Source organism: Pogoniulus pusillus, chromosome 20 (genome assembly GCF_015220805.1).
Source record: "Pogoniulus pusillus isolate bPogPus1 chromosome 20, bPogPus1.pri, whole genome shotgun sequence".
In the NCBI taxonomy this organism is placed as follows: domain Eukaryota; kingdom Metazoa; phylum Chordata; class Aves; order Piciformes; family Lybiidae; genus Pogoniulus; species Pogoniulus pusillus.
Genome location: NC_087283.1, coordinates 22,460,840 through 22,479,367, shown reverse-complemented (window position 1 = coordinate 22,479,367; position 18,528 = coordinate 22,460,840). Strand labels below are relative to the sequence as shown.

General features: G+C 64.3%; 1 protein-coding gene across 1 annotated transcript in view; it reads right to left on the bottom strand.

Moving 5' to 3' along the window:
* Positions 1-18,528, bottom strand: part of HYDIN (HYDIN axonemal central pair apparatus protein) — a 197,935-nt gene that overhangs the window by 75,834 nt on the left and 103,573 nt on the right. The window contains 14 exon segments of the mRNA XM_064159820.1: positions 1,021-1,200; positions 1,334-1,521; positions 1,917-2,108; positions 2,516-2,682; positions 3,832-4,336; positions 6,352-6,490; positions 7,489-7,630; positions 8,019-8,202; positions 9,100-9,204; positions 9,796-9,983; positions 13,273-13,446; positions 14,944-15,102; positions 16,438-16,588; positions 16,820-17,062. Of these exon segments, the coding sequence (XP_064015890.1) occupies positions 1,021-1,200; positions 1,334-1,521; positions 1,917-2,108; positions 2,516-2,682; positions 3,832-4,336; positions 6,352-6,490; positions 7,489-7,630; positions 8,019-8,202; positions 9,100-9,204; positions 9,796-9,983; positions 13,273-13,446; positions 14,944-15,102; positions 16,438-16,588; positions 16,820-17,062 (2,717 nt within the window).

Sequence of the window (18,528 nt, the reverse complement as noted above, 5' to 3'; positions counted from 1 at the left end):
TGTGCTGCTGCTGCTCCTCTGCCTCACTGTGTGCTGCTGCTGCTGCTGCTCTGCCTCCCTGTGTGCTGCTGCTGCTGCTCTGCCTCACTGTGTGCTGCTGCTGCTGCTGCTCTGCCTCCCTGTGTGCTGCTGCTGCTGCTCTGCCTCACTGTGTGCTGCTGCTGCTGCTCTGCCTCCCTGTGTGCTGCTGCTGCTGCTGCTGCTCTGCCTCACTGTGTGCTGCTGCTGCTGCTCTGCCTCACTGTGTGCTGCTGCTGCTGCTGCTCTGCCTCCCTGTGTGCTGCTGCTGCTGCTCTGCCTCACTGTGTGCTGCTGCTGCTGCTCTGCCTCCCTGTGTGCTGCTGCTGCTGCTGCCTCACTGTGTGCTGCCTCTGCCCTGCTGCTCTGCCCCACTGCTCCTGGCCAGTGTGTTCTGCTCTGCCTGGTGCTTCAGACCAGCTTGGCCCTGATGCTTTGGGCTTGAGCTGCCTGCAAGCTGCAGTGCCTCAGTTCCCCAGGGGAAGGCATTGCAATGCCTCAGGCCCTGGCAAGCAGTGCCACTGCCATGCTGCTCCCTGCACAGCTGCCAGAGATGCTGCTGCACCTCTGCAAACCTCCCTGCCCAGAGGGACCAGGATCAGCTCAGACATCCTCTGCCTCTTGCCCAGCACCCTGGGAACATCTGGAAGCCTCTCAAGGGCTGAGCAGTTCCAACCCTGCCACAGAGGGGCCAGGGACTGCCTGGAGATTGCTCCTGCCCTGCACTGAGTGGCACAGAGCTGCCCTGGGGCTCCAGGCTGCCTCCCTGTCAGTGAGGCAAAGCCATTCTGTGGCCAAACCTTTCCTGCTGTCTGAGTCTCCTCCCTGAGTGCACTGCCCAGGAGCAGCCTTGGGAAGGGTTTCCCCACTCAATTAGCACCCAAAGGCAACTCATTTGCATAGAGCTGTGGGCAGGGCTTGGGGGGGTAATTACATCGACTGCCTCCTTTACATCTCCTGCCCCCTCACTTGCCCCAGCCCCACGGCAGGGCTCAGCCTCACCCTGGCTCCTGGCAGATGCTGGGATGCAGGCAGCTGCCCCTGCAGTGCAGCTGGTAGCGGCGCCGCGTCCCCAGCAGCTCGAAGTGCAGCCTCTGCTCGAACTGGCCTGGCACCTCCGAGCTGAAGTGGAGCTGCAGCTCCACCTGGCCCTGGGCGGGCACCACCCAGCGGTAGCTGCTCCTGCTGGCAGGGAGAGAGGAACCTTCGGGCACCGCTGGCAGCGAGGGAGAGCAGCAGGAGCCGAGGAACTTGCCAGGCGGAGCTCCTTGGCAAGCTGGCCCCGAGGCAGGGGGATGCCTCCCCCCTCCCGGACCTGCCAGGTCTCCCTGGGGGTGCCAGGGTGTCCTGCTGGCTTTGGTGCCCTGCTGGTTCCGTGGCTGGCCTCTGGAGATCTCTCCTGCCGTGGCCAGAGCTCTGCTTCTTCCTGGCAGCCTCTTGGCTGCTTGTGGCTTTCTCCTTCCTCCAGCGGCCCCTGCCTGGGCTGCCCTGCTCCTCTGAGCTCTGCAGCCCCAAGGAGAGAGCAAAGGGAGAGGCAGCTGAGACCTGAGAGCCAGCACTGCAGGGCTGGGGGGGCTCAGCAGAAGCCCCTCCCTGTCCCTGCTGCCCAACGCTGCTGCTGGGATCAGCCCAGCACAGGGCTGCCAGTGCTCAGTGCCTGCTCCTGCCCAGCTCTGCAGCCCCCAGCTAAGGGTGTGAGCTGCAGGGCAAGGCTTCAGCTGAGGCTTTGCCTCTGCTCTCCCAGACCCACTCCGTGTCTCAAGCACAGCTCTCTGTCTCTTCTGGACAGCCAAAAAGGATCTCTCCAGGCACAGAGCCTCACAGCCCTTCCACTGTGACCCTTTTCCATCACCCCTGCCCCCCATGCCCCCCAGCTAGCCTGATCCCTGCCCTGGCACCTTCACTGTGGGCACACTTTGGGTATCCTTCTTCTCTTCTTGCACTGTGGCAGGCTCTGGCAGAAGCAAGGTGAAGTGCTGGAGGCCTTCTGCTGCAGGCAGCTCCTGCCTCTCTGGGCAGCGAACCACGGAGTAGAGAGCAGGGGGAGGGATGGGGGGGCCTAAGGGACCCAGGCCCAGCTCAGCCAGGACCTAAAGCAGAAAAGCAAACCTTGGCCACCTTCCTGTCACCTCCATCCTCACACCCTAAAGACTGAACTGCTGGGGAGGTTTGGTGGATTGAAGTGCAGCACAGCTCCTCACCCTGCCCAGGGAGGGAGGTGGGAGAGCTCCAGAGCAGTGCCAGGACCTACAGGTGGCACCTGCAGAGGAATCTCTGCTCTGAGCGACTCAGCTGGAGGGAACAATGCCCATCAGCTGCCCTGGCACCACCTTTCCCTCCAGAGAGGAGGCCAGGACAGAGAGCATTCCCTCTGTGCCCCCATCCGAGGCACAGGGTTGCTGTGGGGCAGCAGCTGCAGCCTGGCCAGGGCTGTGCTGCTGTCACCTGGTGGTGCAGCCCGGGGCAGGCTCAGCAGCTGAGCCCCACAGGGCTTTACCTGCTCTGCCCTCGGCAGTTGGTCGCTCTCCAGGACTGTCCTCACCACATCAGCAGAGCTCAGCACCTCGATGTCCAAGCAGGGCACCCCAACCCCTCGGCTCCTGCCTGCCCCTGCTGCCCCTTCCCCTTCCAGCTGAGGCAGCTTGGAGTCCTCAGCAGCCTTCAGCTGCTCCAGTTGCTCCTTCTGCAGCTTCTGCTGCTGCTCCTTCTGCAGCTTCTCCTTCTGCAGCTTCTCCTGCTGCTGCTCCTGCTCCTGCTCCTTCTGCAGCTTCTCCTTCTGCAGCTTCTCCTGCTGCTGCTCCTGCTCCTGCTCCTTCTGCAGCTGCTCCTTCTGTAGCTTCTCCTGCTGCAGCTTCTCCTGCTGCTCCTTCTGCTCCTGCTCCTTCTGCAGCTGCTCCTTCTGCTGCTGCTCCTTCTGCAGCTTCTCCTGCTGCTGCTCCTTCTGCAGCTGCTCCTTCTGCTGCTGCTCCTTCTGCTGCTGCTCCTTCTGCAGCTGCTCCTTCTGCTGCTGCTCCTTCTGCAGCTTCTCCTGCTGCAGCTTCTCCTGCTGCTCCTTCTGCTCCTTCTGCAGCTTCTCCTGCTGCAGCTTCTCCTGCTGCAGCTTCTCCTGCTGCAGCTTCTCCTGCTGCTCCTTCTGCTCCTTCTGCAGCTTCTCCTTCTGCAGCTTCTCCTGCTGCTCCTTCTGCAGCTTCTCCTGCTGCAGCTTCTCCTGCTGCTCCTTCTGCTCCTTCTGCAGCTTCTCCTTCTGCAGCTTCTCCTGCTGCTCCTTCTGCAGCTTCTCCTTCTGCAGCTTCTCCTGCTGCAGCTTCTCCTGCTGCTCCTTCTGCTCCTTCTGCAGCTTCTCCTTCTGCAGCTTCTCCTGCTGCAGCTTCTCCTGCTGCTCCTTCTGCAGCTTCTCCTGCTGCAGCTTCTCCTGCTGCTCCTTCTGCAGCTTCTCCTTCTGCAGCTTCTCCTGCTGCAGCTTCTCCTGCTGCTCCTTCTGCTCCTTCTGCAGCTTCTCCTTCTGCAGCTTCTCCTGCTGCAGCTTCTCCTGCTGCTCCTTCTGCAGCTTCTCCTGCTGCAGCTTCTCCTGCTGCTCCTTCTGCTCCTTCTGCAGCTTCTCCTGCTGCAGCTTCTCCTGCTGCTCCTTCTGCTCCTTCTGCAGCTTCTCCTGCTGCAGCTTCTCCTGCTGCTCCTTCTGCTCCTTCTGCAACTTCTCCTTCTGCAGCCTTTCCTGTTGCTCCTGCAGCTGCTCCTCCTCCTGCTGCTCCTTCTGCTGCTCCTTCTGCAGCTGCTCCTTCTGCAGCCTCTCCTGCTGCTCCTTCTGCAGCTGCTCCTTCTGCAGCTTCTCCTGCTGCAGCCTCTCCTGCTGCAGCCTCTCCTGCTGCTCCTTCTCTCTGCCCTTCCGGCTCCTGCGGCTGGCCAAGTGCCGGCGCTGCTCGGCTGCTGCCTGCTGCTTCTCCTCTTGCTGGGCTGAAGGGGACAGCAGCACACCCTGAGCCCTGTCCCAGCAGGACAAAATAGCTGCCACATCCTTCCTGGACGACTCATAGGCCTTAAAGCTCAGGGCCAAGTCCTTCTCACTGCCCCTCAGGTCCAAGTCCTTCTCACTGCCCTGGGCTTTGTCTTTGGCTTCCTCCTGCTGTGGGTCTGAGGGCTGCACAACCACCTCCGAGCAGGTATCTGCCAAGGGAGCCTTGCCCAAGCAGGTATCTGCCAGAGGAACCTTCCTCTGCTCCTCCTCATCTTCTTTGTCCCCTGGGTGCTCCTTTACAGCTTCCATGGGCTCTGCTCCCTCGGTGACCTCTGGGCAGTTGTTGGTGTCACTGATGGCTGTGCCCTGGGCAGGAGGAGCAGGAGAGAGCTGTGAGCATTGCAGAGCTCAGGTGCTGCAGGCCACTGGGGATCTTTACACCAGCAGCCCAAGCCCTGAGCTGGGTGCCCTGCAAATGCCAGTCCAGCTGGTACCCAGTTTAGTTCATCTGCAATCTAAGTCCTACAACCTCAGGCTGCAGCAGAGGAGGCTCCCAGGGGACCTTCTGGTGGCCTTGCAGCATCTGCAGGGGGCTCCAAAAAAAAGCTGGGGAGGGACTTTTGAGGCTGTGAGGGAGTGGCAGGAGTGGGGGGGATGGAGCAAAGCTGGAGGTGGGGAGAGTGAGGCTGGAGGGGAGGAGGAAGTTGCTGAGCAGGAGAGTGGGGAGAGGCTGGAATGGGTTGCCCAGGGAGGGGGTTGAGGCCCCATGGCTGGAGGTGTTTGAGGCCAGGCTGGCTGAGGCTGTGTGCAGCCTGCTCTAGGGTAGGGTGTCCCTGGGCATGGCAGGGGTTGGCACTGCCTGCTCCTTGTGCTCCCTTCCAGCCCTGCCTGGTTCTATGGTCAGAAACAGAGGAACTCCCCAAGGCCAAGCAGGGGACTCCTGAGCCTTCCTTCCTCCTGGGAAGTCCTCAGGGCTCATTCTTGGGGTGCTGAGCACCCCTGGCTCTTTGGGGAGCCTGCTGCTAGCGAGCACCTGGGGCCTGGTGGTCCCAGCTGCCAGAGAAGGCAGGAGCAGATCTCACTTGCAGAGGGCACAAGCAGGGTGGGGAGAAGATGTGGGGCAAAGCCAGGCAGAGCTTCCCAGGGGCTGTGTGTGAAGCCAGGACTCAGAGCAGCTCACTCAGAGCCATGCAGGAGCCCTGCAGCAGCACAGAATCATGGAGTGGTTTGGGTGGGGAAAGCTCTCTGGGAGCACCCAGCCCAGCAGTGACCCAGCCCCACGCTGGGCACCAAACCCTCTGCCCAGGTGCCATGGCCACACAGCTCTGCAGCACCTCCAGCCAGGGGCACTCTCTGGGCAGCCTCTGCCAAGCCCTGACCACTGCATCAGCAGAGACATTTCTCCTCCTCTCCAGCCTAAGCCTCCCCTGGCACAATCCCAGCCCAGGTCCTCTCCTCCTATGCCCTGAGCCCAGGGGGCAGAGCCCAGCCCCAGCTGGCTGCAGCCTCCTCTCAGGGAGCTGCACAGAGCAATGAGCTCTGCCTCAGCCTCCTCTGCCCCACACTGCACACCCCCAGCTCCCTCAGCTGCCCCTCCCCAGCCCTCTGCTCCAGACCCTTCCCCACCTTTGGTGCCCTGCTCTGGACCTGCTCCAGCTCCTCAGTGTCCCTCTGGGAGTGAGGGGCCCAAAGCTGGACTCAGGTTTCAAGCTGTGGCCTCAGCAGTGCCCAGCCCAGGGGCACAATCCCTGCTGCTGCCCACAGGAGATGCCACAGGGAATCCAGCCCAGGCTGCTGTCACTTGGCCCCTGCTCTGCTGAGACCTCCCCTGGGGCACTGCACCCAGCTCTGGGACCCCCAGCACAAGAGGGATGTGGACCTCATGGAGCAGCTTCAGAGGAGGCCACCGAGATGCTGAGAGGCTGCTGGAGAAGCTCTGCTGTGGGCACAGCCTGGCAGAGTTGGGGCTGTGCAGCCAGAAGAAGGCTCCAGGGAGAGCTCAGAGCTGCAGTTCAGTGTCTGCAGGGGAGCTGCAGGCAGGCTGGGAGGGACTGCTCAGAAGGGGCTGTGGGCACAGGCTGAGGGCAATGGTTTGGAGCTGGAGCAGGGCAGAGTTAGGTTGGCATCAGGAGGGAGTTGTGCCCAGGGAGGGCTGCTCCTCCCCAGCTGCAGCCTCCCCAAGCTCCCCAGACCCTTCCCCTCCTTCCCTGCCCTTCTCTGGGCCTGCTCCAGCCCCTCAATGCCCTTCTGGCAGGGAGGTGCCCAGCGCTGAGCCCAGGGGCCCAGGGGCAGCCCTGCTGCGTGCCAGCAGCCTGTGTGGGTCCTCAGCAGTGCTGCAGCCCAGCAGGAAGGTGCCCTGAGCTCTGGCACACAGCACCCACCTGCATGGCACCTGCCAGGGACTGGCTTTGCTGCCCTTTGCCTTTCCCACGCTCGCTCTTCCCCTGCTTCCTCTTCCTCAGCTCCTCTTCCTCCTTCAGCTGCTTGCCCTCCAGCTCTCGAGCCAGCTGCTCCTGCAGCCTTCAGCAAGGCAAAGAGAAAACAGCTCTGGGAGCCTGCACCAGAGCCCTGGGCTGCTGCAGTGCACTGCCCTGCACCCCCCCCCCCCCCCGCCCCTCAGCCCCTGCAGAGCCCTCAGAACCTCCCCATGGACCTCCCTGCTCCAGCTCCACTGCACACTGGGGCTGAGCCTCTCTCTTCCTGCTCCAGAGGTCACCCTGCTGGGAAGCAGCTCCTTGGAGCTGGCCCTGGGGAGTGCTGGGGCACAGCAAAGTCCTGCCTGGCACAGCAGTGTGCCCTGCTGGGCACGAGGGACAGTGGTGCCCTGGGCTGCAGCAAGCAAAGTGTGGCCAGCAGGGTTGGGGAGGTTCTGCTGCCCTCTGCTCTGCCCTGCTGTGCCCACAGCTGCACTGCTGTGCCCAGCTCTGGGCTGCCCAGGGCCAGAGGCAGGGACCTGCTGGAGACACCCAGGGCAGGCTGGGAGGATGCTGAAGGGCCTGGAGCATCTCTGCTGTGGAGGAAGGCTGAGAGCCCTGGGGCTGGGTAGAGTGGAGAGGAGAAGGCTGAGAGGGGACCTCTCATTGGCTAAATACCCGAGGGGTAGGTGCCAGGACGAAGGTGCCAGGCTCTTTGGGGTGGTGCCCCCTGATAGGCCAAGGGGCAGTGGGCACAAAGTGGCACCCAGGAGGTTCCACCTCAACATGAGGAGGAAGCTGTTTGGTGTGAGGGTGCCTGAGGCCTGGAGCAGGCTGCCCAGAGAGGCTGTGGAGTCTCTGCAGAGCTTCCAACCCACCCTGGGCACTGTGCTGCTGGGTGCCCTGCCCTGGGTGCCCCTGCCCTGGGTGCCCCTGCCCCTGCAGGGGGCTTGGACAGGATTTCCCTTCCAACCCCACTGTGGTTCTGTGACTCTGAGGGGGAAGACTCCATCCCTGTGCCCCTTAGCATGGACACTTTGGGGCTCTTCTCTGTGCCCCCCTCCCCGAGGTGCCCAGAGCAGGGACAGCTCCCAGCACACAGACCTCTGCCTCCTGTCTCTCTGCAGCTGCCGGATCCTGCCGTCCAGCTGCGCTCTCTGCTGCTCCGGGAGGGCTTCATACTCCTCCTCCCCCAGCTCCCAGAGCTCTGCTGCCTCCTTCCTGGCTGCCTCCTCCTGCTCCCGGCCTGCAGCAGGGACCAGAGCACAAAGCAGCAGCAGCAGAGCTGTGCTGGGGCAGCTGTGGGGAGCCTCAGCCCAGCTCTCCACCCTGCCAGGAGAGACAGCAAGGAACTCCCAGCTCCAGGAACCCCCAAACGAGCACCAGGCTGGCAGCTCCCCTGAGCCAGCCTGGGGGACAGCTGCCTGCTGCCAGGCACTGAGCCACAGCAGCCTGCACCTGAGCCCAAGCTGCAGCGCTGGGGACCGAGAGAAGCCTCCCAGCCTCAGCCCTGCTGTGTTGTAGGCACTGATGAGATGCAGCAAGGCAGGAGGCTTCCTAAAAACACCTCCCAAAAGCTCTGCTGCTGCCCCCAAGGGTGAAGGCTCTGATCTGGGGGGCTGAGGGGGTCTCACCTGCCTGCTCCTCTGCAGCTCTCTGCCTGGCTTGCCAAGAGGCATAGTCCTGGTGCAGGTTCACAAGGTAGATGTGGGGTCTGTCACCCACAGCTCGCAGCAGGCAGAGCAGAGCAGAGGCTGTGCTGCCTGCAAAGGAGCTCTGCAGCCCATCGACCACCACCCCCTGGCAGCAGTCACTCAGCTGGGGGGGAGAGGCAAGAGAAAATCAGCTCTGGCAGGCCTGGAGCGCTGAGCCACTCAGAACCAAAGGCACAGCTCCACAGCTGGCACTGCAAGGGCATCCTCTGCAACCCCCGCAGGCAGCAGGGACAGCTCCAGCCAGGGCAGGCTGCACAGGGACACAGCCAGGCTGAGCCTGGATGTCTCCAGGGATGTGGCCTCAAGCACCTCCCTGGGCAGCCTGTGCCAGGCTCTCCCCACCCTCCCCGGGCACAACTCCCTCCCAATGCCAAACCTAACTCTGCCCTGCTCCAGTTTCAGCCCAGGCTGCCCAAGTGCAGCATCTCCACCTCATCTTCATAGCATCATAGAGCTAAGCAGGCTGGAAGGGAGCTCCAAGCTCACCCCACCCAACCTGGCACCCAGCCCTGCCCAAACAACCACACCATGGCACTCAGTGCCAACCTAGCACCCAGCCCTGCCCAAACAACCACACCATGGCACTCAGTGCCAACCTAGCACCCAGCCCTGCCCAAACAACCACACCATGGCACTCAGTGCCAACCTAGCACCCAGCCCTGCCCAAACAACCACACCATGGCACTCAGTGCCAACCTAGCACCCAGCCCTGCCCAAACAACCACACTATGGCACTCAGTGCCAACCTAGCACCCAGCCCTGCCCAAACAACCACACCATGGCACTCAGTGCCCAGCCAGCCTTGGCTTCAGCCCCTCCAGCCACGGCCACTCCACCACCTCCCTGGGCAGCCCATGCCAGTGCCAATCACTCTCTCTGCCAGGAGCTTCCTCCTCACAGCCAGCCCACACCTGCCCCCCACCTCCTTCTTCTTCTCCTCCTCCTGCCCCCAGCTGTCCCTCTCCAGCAGGAAGGTGCTGTTTGCCCCCACACCACCTACCTGCAGCCTCTCTCTGAGGATGGCCACCAGGAGCTCGTCGGGCAGCAGGCAGCTCCCGGGGCCCAGCTCTGCTGCTGCTGTGCTGCCACTGCAGCTCAGGCAGTGCTGTGCAGGGAGGGCACAGAGAGAGCAGAGCTGCAGCAGCTGCAGGTGCTGAGGGCCACGGGTGGGTGATGCTGGGGGCCATGGGTGGGTGGTGCTGGGGGCCATGGGTGGGTGGTGCTGGGGGCCACGGGTGGGTGGTGCTGAGGGCCATGGGTGGGTGATGCTGAGGGCCACGGGTGGGTGATGCTGGGGGCCACGGGTGGGTGGTGCTGGGGGCCATGGGTGGGTGATGCTGGGGGCCACGGGTGGGTGGTGATGGGGGCCATGGGGGGGTGATGCTGGGGGCCACGGGTGGGTGGTGCTGGGGGCCATGGGTGGGTGGTGCTGGGGGCCATGGGTGGGTGGTGCTGAGGGCCAGGGGTGGGTGGTGCTGGGGGCCATGGGTGGGTGATGCTGGGGGCCAGGGTGGGTGATGCTGGGGGCATGGGTGGGTGGTGCTGGGGGCCATGGGTGGGTGATGCCCTGGGCACTACTGGGCTGTGCTGCCCTGGCTTTGGCTGATCTCCCTCTTCACTTCCAGCCCACCCAGGCCAGTGGCTCCCAGGGCTGGCAGCCAGGCCCCTGGCAGCAGCCAGGGCAGGCCATGCTCACCTGGGAGCCTGAGGACTCCACCAGCAGCTGTCTCCCAGCAGGTGCCTTGTCCCTGCCCGCCGTGGCTCTGGGCTGGCCTCGGGAGCTGGGGGGCTGCTGCCTGCCTCTGTCCCCGCAGCTGGAGCAGCTCAGGGGGGAGCTGGGGCTGGCCTTGGCACTGTGCCGCAGGGAGGCAGCAGCCCTTGGACCTGCAGAGGGCACAGAGGGCTCAGGGGGCTGCTGTGGGGAGCAGGCAGGCACCTCCCAGCTCAGAGGGCAGCCTGGCAGGGACTGAGCACAGGCAGCTCCCTCCCTGCTCTCCTCTTCACCTGGCAGAACAGACCACACTACCCTGGCACTGCCTCCACAAGCCAGAGAGGTTCTGATGCCCTGCCCCAGCCGTGGCATCTCGCTCCCCACCTCTGCATGGCACAACCCCAGTGGGGTCCTTCCACCAGCTCTCTACCCAGCCAGGCCCACAGCTGAGCCATGCCAAGCTCTGGCCTCACCCTGCAGAGCTTGGGGCACCAAGTGCCCAGCCAAGGCTCTGGCCTCAGGTGGAGAAGAGCTCCACGGACAGGAGCTGTGTGCCCTGGGAGCCCTCCACAGCACAGCTCTCAGCTCAGACCCCTCTGGAAGCTTCTTCCCTTCCTCTCACGTTTGTGAAGGCTCAAACTCAGCTGCCCAGTACTTGAGGAGCCACTCCAGAGGCCTTTGCCTGCTTCTGCCTGAGGGCCATGAGAGACAGGATGGAGACAGCAGCAGGCAAGAGGAAGCTCTCAGGAAGGTGCTGGAGGCTTCCCCCGCTCCTAGCAAAGGAAGGTGAGCAGAGGAGGGCAGGGGCAGGCAGAGTGCCCCTGCCTGAGCCCTTAGGCTGGAGCCTGAGGCCCCAGAGCTGCTCTCTGAGAGGGCTCTGCCCTGCTGTGTGCTGCAGCCTTGCTCCCTGGGAGGCACAGAACCACTGAGTCACAGAAGGGACCTCCAGAGCTCACCCACCCCCAGCCCCTGCACCCAGCAGGGACATCCTCCCCTGCAGCAGGCTGCTCCCAGCCCTCTCCAGCCTCACCTTCAATGTCTCCAGGGATGGGATCCCAATCACCCAACCTGCTGCAGTGTTCCAGCAGCCTGCTGGGGCAGAGCTTGTTCCTCACATCCAATCTCCATCTGCTCTGTTCTCCTCCCAAACCACTGCCCCTGCTCCTGCCCCTGCAGGCCTCTGGGCACAGCCTGCTTGTACCCACTTCAGGCACTGGCAGCAGGTCTGAGGTGCCCCTGGAGCCTTCTCCTCTGCACCCCCCCAGCTCCCTCAGCAGTGCCCACAGCAGAGCTGCTCCAACCTACCCCCACCCCGAGCATTTCCGTGCTCCTCCTCCAGACCCTCCCTGGCCCCCGGGGTTGTGCCAGTGCCATGGAGCTGGCAGAAGCAGGCAGAAGCAGGCAGAGGCCGGCAGCAGCTGCCAGAAGCAGGCAGAAGAAGGCAGAAGCTGGCAGAAGCAGGCAGAAGCTGGCAGCAGCAGGAAGAAGCAGGCAGCAGCTGGCAGAAGCTGGCAGAAGCAGGCAGAAGCAGGCAAAAGCCAGCAGCAGCTGGCAGCAGCTGGCAGAAGCAGGCAAAAGCCGGTTGAAGCAGGCAGCAGCTGGCAAAAGCTGGCTGAAGCCGGCAGAAGCTGGCAGATGCAGGCAGAAGCAGGCAGCAGCTGGCAGCAGCAGGCAGCAGCAGGCAGAAGATGGCAGAAGCTGGCAGCAGCTGGCAGAAGCAGGCAAAAGCTGGTTGAAGCAAGCAGCAGCTGGCAGAAGCAGGCAGAAGCCGGCAGAAGCAGGCAGAAGCCGGCAGGTGCAGGCAGAAGCCGGCAGAAGCCAACAGAAGCTGGCAGCAGCCGGCAGACGCAGGCAGAAGCTGGCAGCAGCTGGCAGAAGCAGGCAGCATCAGGCAGGCACAGGCAGCAGCAGGCAGGCGCAGGCAGCAGCAGGCAGGCACAGGCAGCAGCAGGCAGAAGCTGGCAGCAGCAGGCAGCAGCAGGCAGGCGCAGGCAGAAGCAGGCAGCAGCAGGCAGAAGCTGGCAGCAGCAGGCAGCAGCAGGCAGCAGCAGGCAGCAGCAAGCAGAAGCTGGCAGCAGCAGGCAGGCACAGGCAGCAGCAGGCAGCAGCAGGCAGAAGCTGGCAGCAGCAGGCAGCAGCCGGCAGGTGCAGGCAGAAGCTGGCAGCAGCAGGCAGCAGCAGGCAGAAGCTGGCAGCAGCAGGCAGCAGCAGGCAGGCGCAGGCAGAAGCAGGCAGCAGCAGGCAGCAGCAGGCAGCAGCAGGCAGGCGCAGGCAGCAGCAGGCAGGGGCAGGCAGAAGCTGGCAGCAGCAGGCAGCAGCAGGCAGCAGCTGGCAGCAGCAGGCAGGCACAGGCAGCAGCCGGCAGGTGCAGGCAGAAGCTGGCAGCAGCAGGCAGGCACAGGCAGCAGCAGGCAGCAGCAGGCAGGGGCAGGCAGAAACTGGCAGCAGCAGGCAGCAGCAGGCAGCAGCTGGCAGCAGCAGGCAGGCACAGGCAGCAGCAGGCAGGCACAGGCAGCAGCCGGCAGGTGCAGGCAGAAGCTGGCAGCAGCAGGCAGGCGCAGGCAGCAGCAGGCAGGCACAGGCAGCAGCCGGCAGGTGCAGGCAGAAGCTGGCAGCAGCAGGCAGCAGCAGGCAGGGGCAGGCAGCAGCAGGCAGCAGCAGGCAGAAGCTGGCAGCAGCTGGCAGGGGCAGGCAGCAGCAGGCAGCAGCAGGCAGCAGCAGGCAGAAGCTGGCAGCAGCAGGCAGCAGCAGGCAGAAGCTGGCAGAAGCAGGCAGAAGCAGGCAGAAGCAGGCAGGCACAGGCAGCAGCCAGCAGGCGCAGGCAGCAGCAGGCAGCAGCAGGCAGAAGCTGGCAGCAGCAGGCAGCAGCAGGCAGCAGCAGGCAGAAGCTGGCAGCAGCAGGCAGCAGCAGGCAGCAGCTGGCAGCAGCCGGCAGCAGCAGGCAGAAGCTGGCAGCAGCAGGCAGCAGCAGGCAGCAGCCGGCAGCAGCAGGCAGAAGCTGGCAGCAGCTGGCAGCAGCAGGCAGCAGCAGGCAGAAGCTGGCAGCAGCAGGCAGGAGCAGGCAGGGGCAGGCAGGAGCAGGCAGGAGCAGGCAGTGGAGCAGGCAGGGGCAGGCAGAAGCAGGCAGGGGCAGGCAGGGGCAGGCAGGAGCAGGCAGGCGCAGGCAGCAGCAGGCAGCAGCAGGCAGGCGCAGGCAGGGGCAGGCAGCAGCAGGCAGCAGCAGGCAGCAGCAGGCAGCAGCTGGCAGCAGCAGGCAGCAGCAGGCAGCAGCAGGCAGGGGCAGGCAGCAGCAGGCAGCAGCAGGCAGCAGCTGGCAGCAGCAGGCAGCAGCAGGCAGCAGCAGGCAGCAGCCGGCAGGGGCAGGCAGCAGCAGGCAGAAGCTGGCAGCAGCAGGCAGCAGCAGGCAGCAGCTGGCAGCAGCAGGCAGGCACGGTGGGCTGCGTGCCCAGCGAGTGTCCTTACGGCCGTGCTGCGGCTGGCGCTGGCTCTGCCCGCTGGCGGCGCTGGCACACAGCTCCCGGGCACGCTGCCCTGGCAGGCTGCTGCTGGCTGCCAGCGCCTGCCTCACCGCCGCCTCCAGGGACAGGCAGGCAGCGCCGTAGCGCCGGGCCAGGGCAGCTGCCACCGACGTCTTGCCTGCGGAGAGAGGCAGGGATGAGCTCCCCCCAGCCCAGGGTCCTGCTCCTGGCTCACAGCCGCCCCAGAGAAGGTTCCAGGCTCGGGGCAGAGTGGCTGGAAAGTGCCCCTGGAAAGTGGAGAGGAGCCAGGGGGTGCCCAGGGGGGCAGGAAGGGCAGCAGCAGCCTGGGCTGGATCAGCAGCAGGGATTGTGCCCCTGGGCTGGGCACTGCTGAGGGCACAGCTTGAGTGCTGGGTGAGGTTTGGAGCCTCTCACTTCAAGGAGGACAGTGAGGAGCTGGAGCAGGTCCAGGGCAGGGCAGGGAAGGTGGGGAAGGGTCTGGAGCAGAGGGCTGGGGAGGGGCAGCTGAGGGAGCTGGGGGTGTGCAGTGTGGGGCAGAGGAGGCTGAGGCAGAGCTCATTGCTCTGTGCAGCTCCCTGAGAGGAGGCTGCAGCCAGCTGGGGCTGGGCTCTGCTGCCAGGGGGCAAGAGGCAGGACAAGAGCAAACAGCCTCAGGTTGTGCCAGGGCAGGTGCAGGTTGGCCACAAGGAACAACTTCCCCTTGAGGGCTGCCAAAGCCTGGCCCAGGCTGCCCAGGGCAGTGGTGGTGTCTCCACCCCAGGGCAGGGATTGTCCTCCTGGTGAGGGGGCACTGCTGAGGCCACCCCTGGAGGTGTTCCAGAACCATGTGGCCATGGCACCTGTGGGCAGGGTTGGATGGGCACAGTGGTGCTGGGCTGCTGGCTGCACTTAGAGAGCTTTTGCAAGCCAAAGAGTTGGGGTTCTGAGGCTGATGCAGGCTCTGCCAGGCCTCAAAGGCAGCTGGCAAGGGCTGTGCCCCCTGAGGGAAACCCAGCAGGGGCAGCTTGAACAGCATCCTGTAGGGCCAGGGGCAGCAGCTCCACCTCACCTCCAGCTGAGGCCTCGACCCTCTCTGGATCAGCTCTGCCCTGAGCCCAGGCTGCTGTTCTGAGCCCCTCTGCCACCACCCTTCAGCCCATCCCCTGCCCTGTGCCCCTTGCTGCTGCCCCAGGCCACAGCTGGGCACAGCTCAGGGGGCAGCCTGGGCTCAGGGCTGCTGCCCCAGGCCACAGCTGGGCACAGCTCAGGGGGCATTCTGGGCTCAGGGCTGCTGCCCCAGGCCACAGCTGGGCACAGCTCAGCTCAGGGGGCAGCCTGGGCTCAGGGCTGCTGCCCCAGGCCACAGCTGGGCACAGCTCAGCTCAGGGGGCAGCCTGGGCTCAGGGCTGCTGCCCCAGGCCACAGCTGGGCACAGCTCAGGGGGCAGCCTGGGCTCAGGGCTGCTGCCCCAGGCCATGTGGAGCTCAGGCAGCGTGGATGTGGTCACTCTCTCTGTGGGCACCAGAGCCCAGCTGCCTGGGCACCAGGGCAGCCAGAGGCTGGCAGCAGCTGCTGGGGGTTCAGGGCCATGCCAGCAGAGCTGTGCCTCTCCTGGGCTCAGCCAGGAGCCCTCCTGCCTCCCCCCTGCTGCCAGCCCAGGCTGCAGCTCAGCTACCTGCCAGGGGGGCCCCATGCACGATGATCACCATCCCTCTGTGCTGGGGGGGGGCAGCTCCTGCAGGGCACAGGGTGGCACCGAGGTGGCAGGCAAGGCTCCTGTGGGCAGGGCTGGCATCCAGGGCTCCTCTGGTGGTGCTGCTTGGCTGCTGCCCTGCTGTGCAGAACCAGGGAGAAAAGTCACCCTCCTGCCTGCTCAGGATCTTCATCATCCTCATCAGCCCCTCAGGTCCAGGGGGCTGTCACCCCCGGGGGGGGCACTGTGCCCTTCCTCTCGCTGTGCAGATCAGGCTCTGCCCACGGTGCTGCTGGAGGTGCCCAGAAGTGAATGGGAGGCAGCAGGAGGAGAGCAGAGACTTTGCTCTGCTCTTCTCTGCTCTGCTGAGCTCTCACCTCCAGCTCTGCCTCCAGACAGCACCAGGAGGGCACAGAGCTGCTGGGGTGAGGCCAGAGGAGGGCACAGAGGTGGTGCCAGGGCTGGAGCAGCTCTGCTGTGGGCACTGCTGAGGGAGCTGGGGGGGTGCAGCCTGCAGAGGAGAAGGCTCCAGGGGCAGCTCAGAGCTGCTGCCAGGGCCTGAAGGGAGCCTGCAGGGAGGCTGCAGAGAGCCTTTGGCTGAGGGGGGCTGAGGCAGGCCAAGGGGCAATGGTTTGGGGCTGAGGCAGAGCAGGCTGAGAGTGGAGCTGGGGAAGGAGCTGTGCAGTGTGAGGGAGGTGAGAGCCTGGCACAGGCTGCCCAGGGAGGTGGTGGGGCACAGAAGCACAGACCTTTGATCCCATTCTGTGTTTCTGTGCCCCACAACCTCCCTGGAGGTGTTCAGGAGCCTGAGCAGCTGAGTGCAGCTGGGAGGTGTCCCTGCTCCTGGCAGGAGGCTGGAGCAGATGAGCTCTGAGCTCCCTCCCAACCTAAACCATTCCATGGTTCTCTGACTCCCTGCCCCAGCACCAGCTAAAAGGGCAGAGCCAAATCTCCTGCCACCAACTGGCACTGAGGTCCCAGGCCCTGCTGCTCAGCCAGGAGGGGACAGGCAGAATGGGGCCTGAGACACAGCCCCAAGGCTCCCTCTGGGCATCACCCAAGGCTGCCCTGCTTCAGAAGATGTGGCTGGGCCTTGAATTCACCAGGACAGCTCTTAGGAGGTCACCAGAGGTGCCAGCAAAGCTGCTGCCCTGCCTAGGGCAGCTTCACCCTGATGCCAGCAGCTCCTGGGGCAAAGCTGCTCATTGGCAGGGGAAAACTTCCCTGGCCTCTCACTTGTCCCTGTCCCCAGCCCCTCCCCAGCAAAGGGACATCCTGACTCTTCCCCCAGCCCAGCCAGGAGCTTGCCTGGTTGCACTTATGGCTGCTCACAAGCCCCAGAGTTCCACTCTGGACTGGCTCTGCCAAGCTGGGCACCGAGGGGCTGCTGGCACCACGCAGAGGGAGGTCAGGGAGAGCCCAGGGCAGGCTCCCTGCTGGACCTCCACTCAGCACAGCCAATGCCCAACCCCTCACCCTCGTCCTGGGCTGTTGGCTGCTCACGCTGGGGCTCGGCCTGCTCCTCCTGCAGCCTCTGCAGCAGCTGTGTGGGCAGCTGGTGCCCGGGGGCACGGGCGGGCAGCAGCCAGGTCCTGCGGCGGTCGCAGCCTCCCAGCGCCCGCAGCAGCTGTGCACGGGGGAGAGAAGCCACAGCTGAGAGGCAGAGCTGCAGCACAGCAGCAGCCTCCCAGCCAAGCCACCTCCTCCCTCCTGCCCTCCAGCCCAGCCCCTCCACAGCCTGCCAGCAGAAATGCCAGCCAGGCTCTGCCCTGCCTGCTGGCTCCATCTCCCTGGCACAAGACTGGCGATGCTGCAGCGCCCTGCACGGCAGCCGCGGGCAGCAGAGCTCCTCTCTCACCTCCTCCTCCTCAGCCAGGTACTGCTGGTCAAACTCCAAGGAGTAGAACTCGATGGGGAACTGGCATGGGTTCCTCACCACCACTCTGCCCTCTGCCCCACGGCTGCAGGGCAGCACTGGGCCCAGCTCCAGCACCTCGGGCTGGAAGTCCAGGCGTGGCTCCAGCCCACGGCCCGAGACCAGCAGCTGCAGGTGTTGGCTGCTCTGGCAAAGGCTGATCCTCAGCTTGCTCCTGTAGGGCTTCTGCAGAGAGAGAAGGGCACAAGTGAGCTGCCAGGGCTTCGATTCACTCCTTGCCCCCAGGGCCAGGGGTGGCAGCAGCACCTCTGAGGTGAATGGAGAGCAGCAAACGGGACAAGGAGGGATGGTTGGGAGCTGCAAAGGGAGAACTTCCTCCTCACAGCCAGCCCACACCTGCCCTGCCACAGCTTCAGCCTGGGGCCCCTTCTGCTGCTGCTGCCTGCCTGGCACCAGAGCCCAACCCCACCTGGCTACAGCCTCCCTGCAGGCAGCTGCAGGCAGCAATCAGCTCTGCCCTGAGGCTCCTCTGCTGCAGCCTGCACCCCCCCAGCTCCCTCAGCCTCTCCTCACAGGGCTGTGCTCCTGGAAGGGAGATTCAGACTTCAGGGATGAGAGATTCAGACTCCAGGGATAGGAGATGCAGAGTGCAGGGAAGGGAGATTTGGACTCCAGGGAAGGGAGATTTGGACTCCAACGATGGGAGATTCAGACTCTAGAGAAGGGAGATTCAGTGTCCAGGGAAGGCAGATGCAGAGTGCAGGGAAGGGAGATTCAGACTCCAGGGGAGGGAGATTCAGTGTCCAAGGAAGGGAGATTCAGACTCCAGGGAAGGGAGATTCAGTGTCCAAGGATAGGAGATTCAGACTCCAGGGATAGGAGACTCACACTCCAGGGAAGGGAGACGCAGACTCCAGGGAAGGGAGATTCAGTGTCCAGGGAAGGGAGATGCAGAGTGCAGGGAAGGCAGATGCAGAGTGCAGGGAAGGCAGATTCAGACTCCAGGGAAGGGAGATTCAGTGTCCAGGGAAGGCAGATGCAGAGTGCAGGGAAGGCAGATGCAGAGTGCAGGGAAGGGAGATGCAGAGTGCAGGGAAGGGAGATGCAGAGTGCAGGGAAGGGAGATTCAGTGTCCAGGGAAGGGAGATGCAGACTCCAGGGAAGGCAGATGCAGAGTGCAGGGAAGGGAGATGCAGAGTGCAGGGAAGGGAGATGCAGACTCCAGGGAAGGGAGATTCAGTGTCCAGGGAAGGGAGATGCAGACTCCAGGGAAGGCAGATGCAGAGTGCAGGGAAGGGAGATTCAGTGTCCAGGGAAGGCAGATGCAGAGTGCAGGGAAGGCAGATGCAGAGTGCAGGGAAGGGAGATTCAGTGTCCAGGGAAGGCAGATGCAGAGTGCAGGGAAGGGAGATGCAGACTCCAGGGAAGGCAGATGCAGAGTGCAGGGAAGGCAGATTCAGACTCCAGGGAAGGGAGATTCAGTGTCCAGGGAAGGGAGATGCAGAGTGCAGGGAAGGCAGATGCAGAGTGCAGGGAAGGGAGATTCAGACTCCAGGGAAGGGAGATTCAGTGTCCAGGGAAGGCAGATGCAGAGTGCAGGGAAGGGAGATGCAGAGTGCAGGGAAGGGAGATGCAGAGTGCAGGGAAGGGAGATTCAGACTCCAGGGAAGGGAGATTCAGTGTCCAGGGAA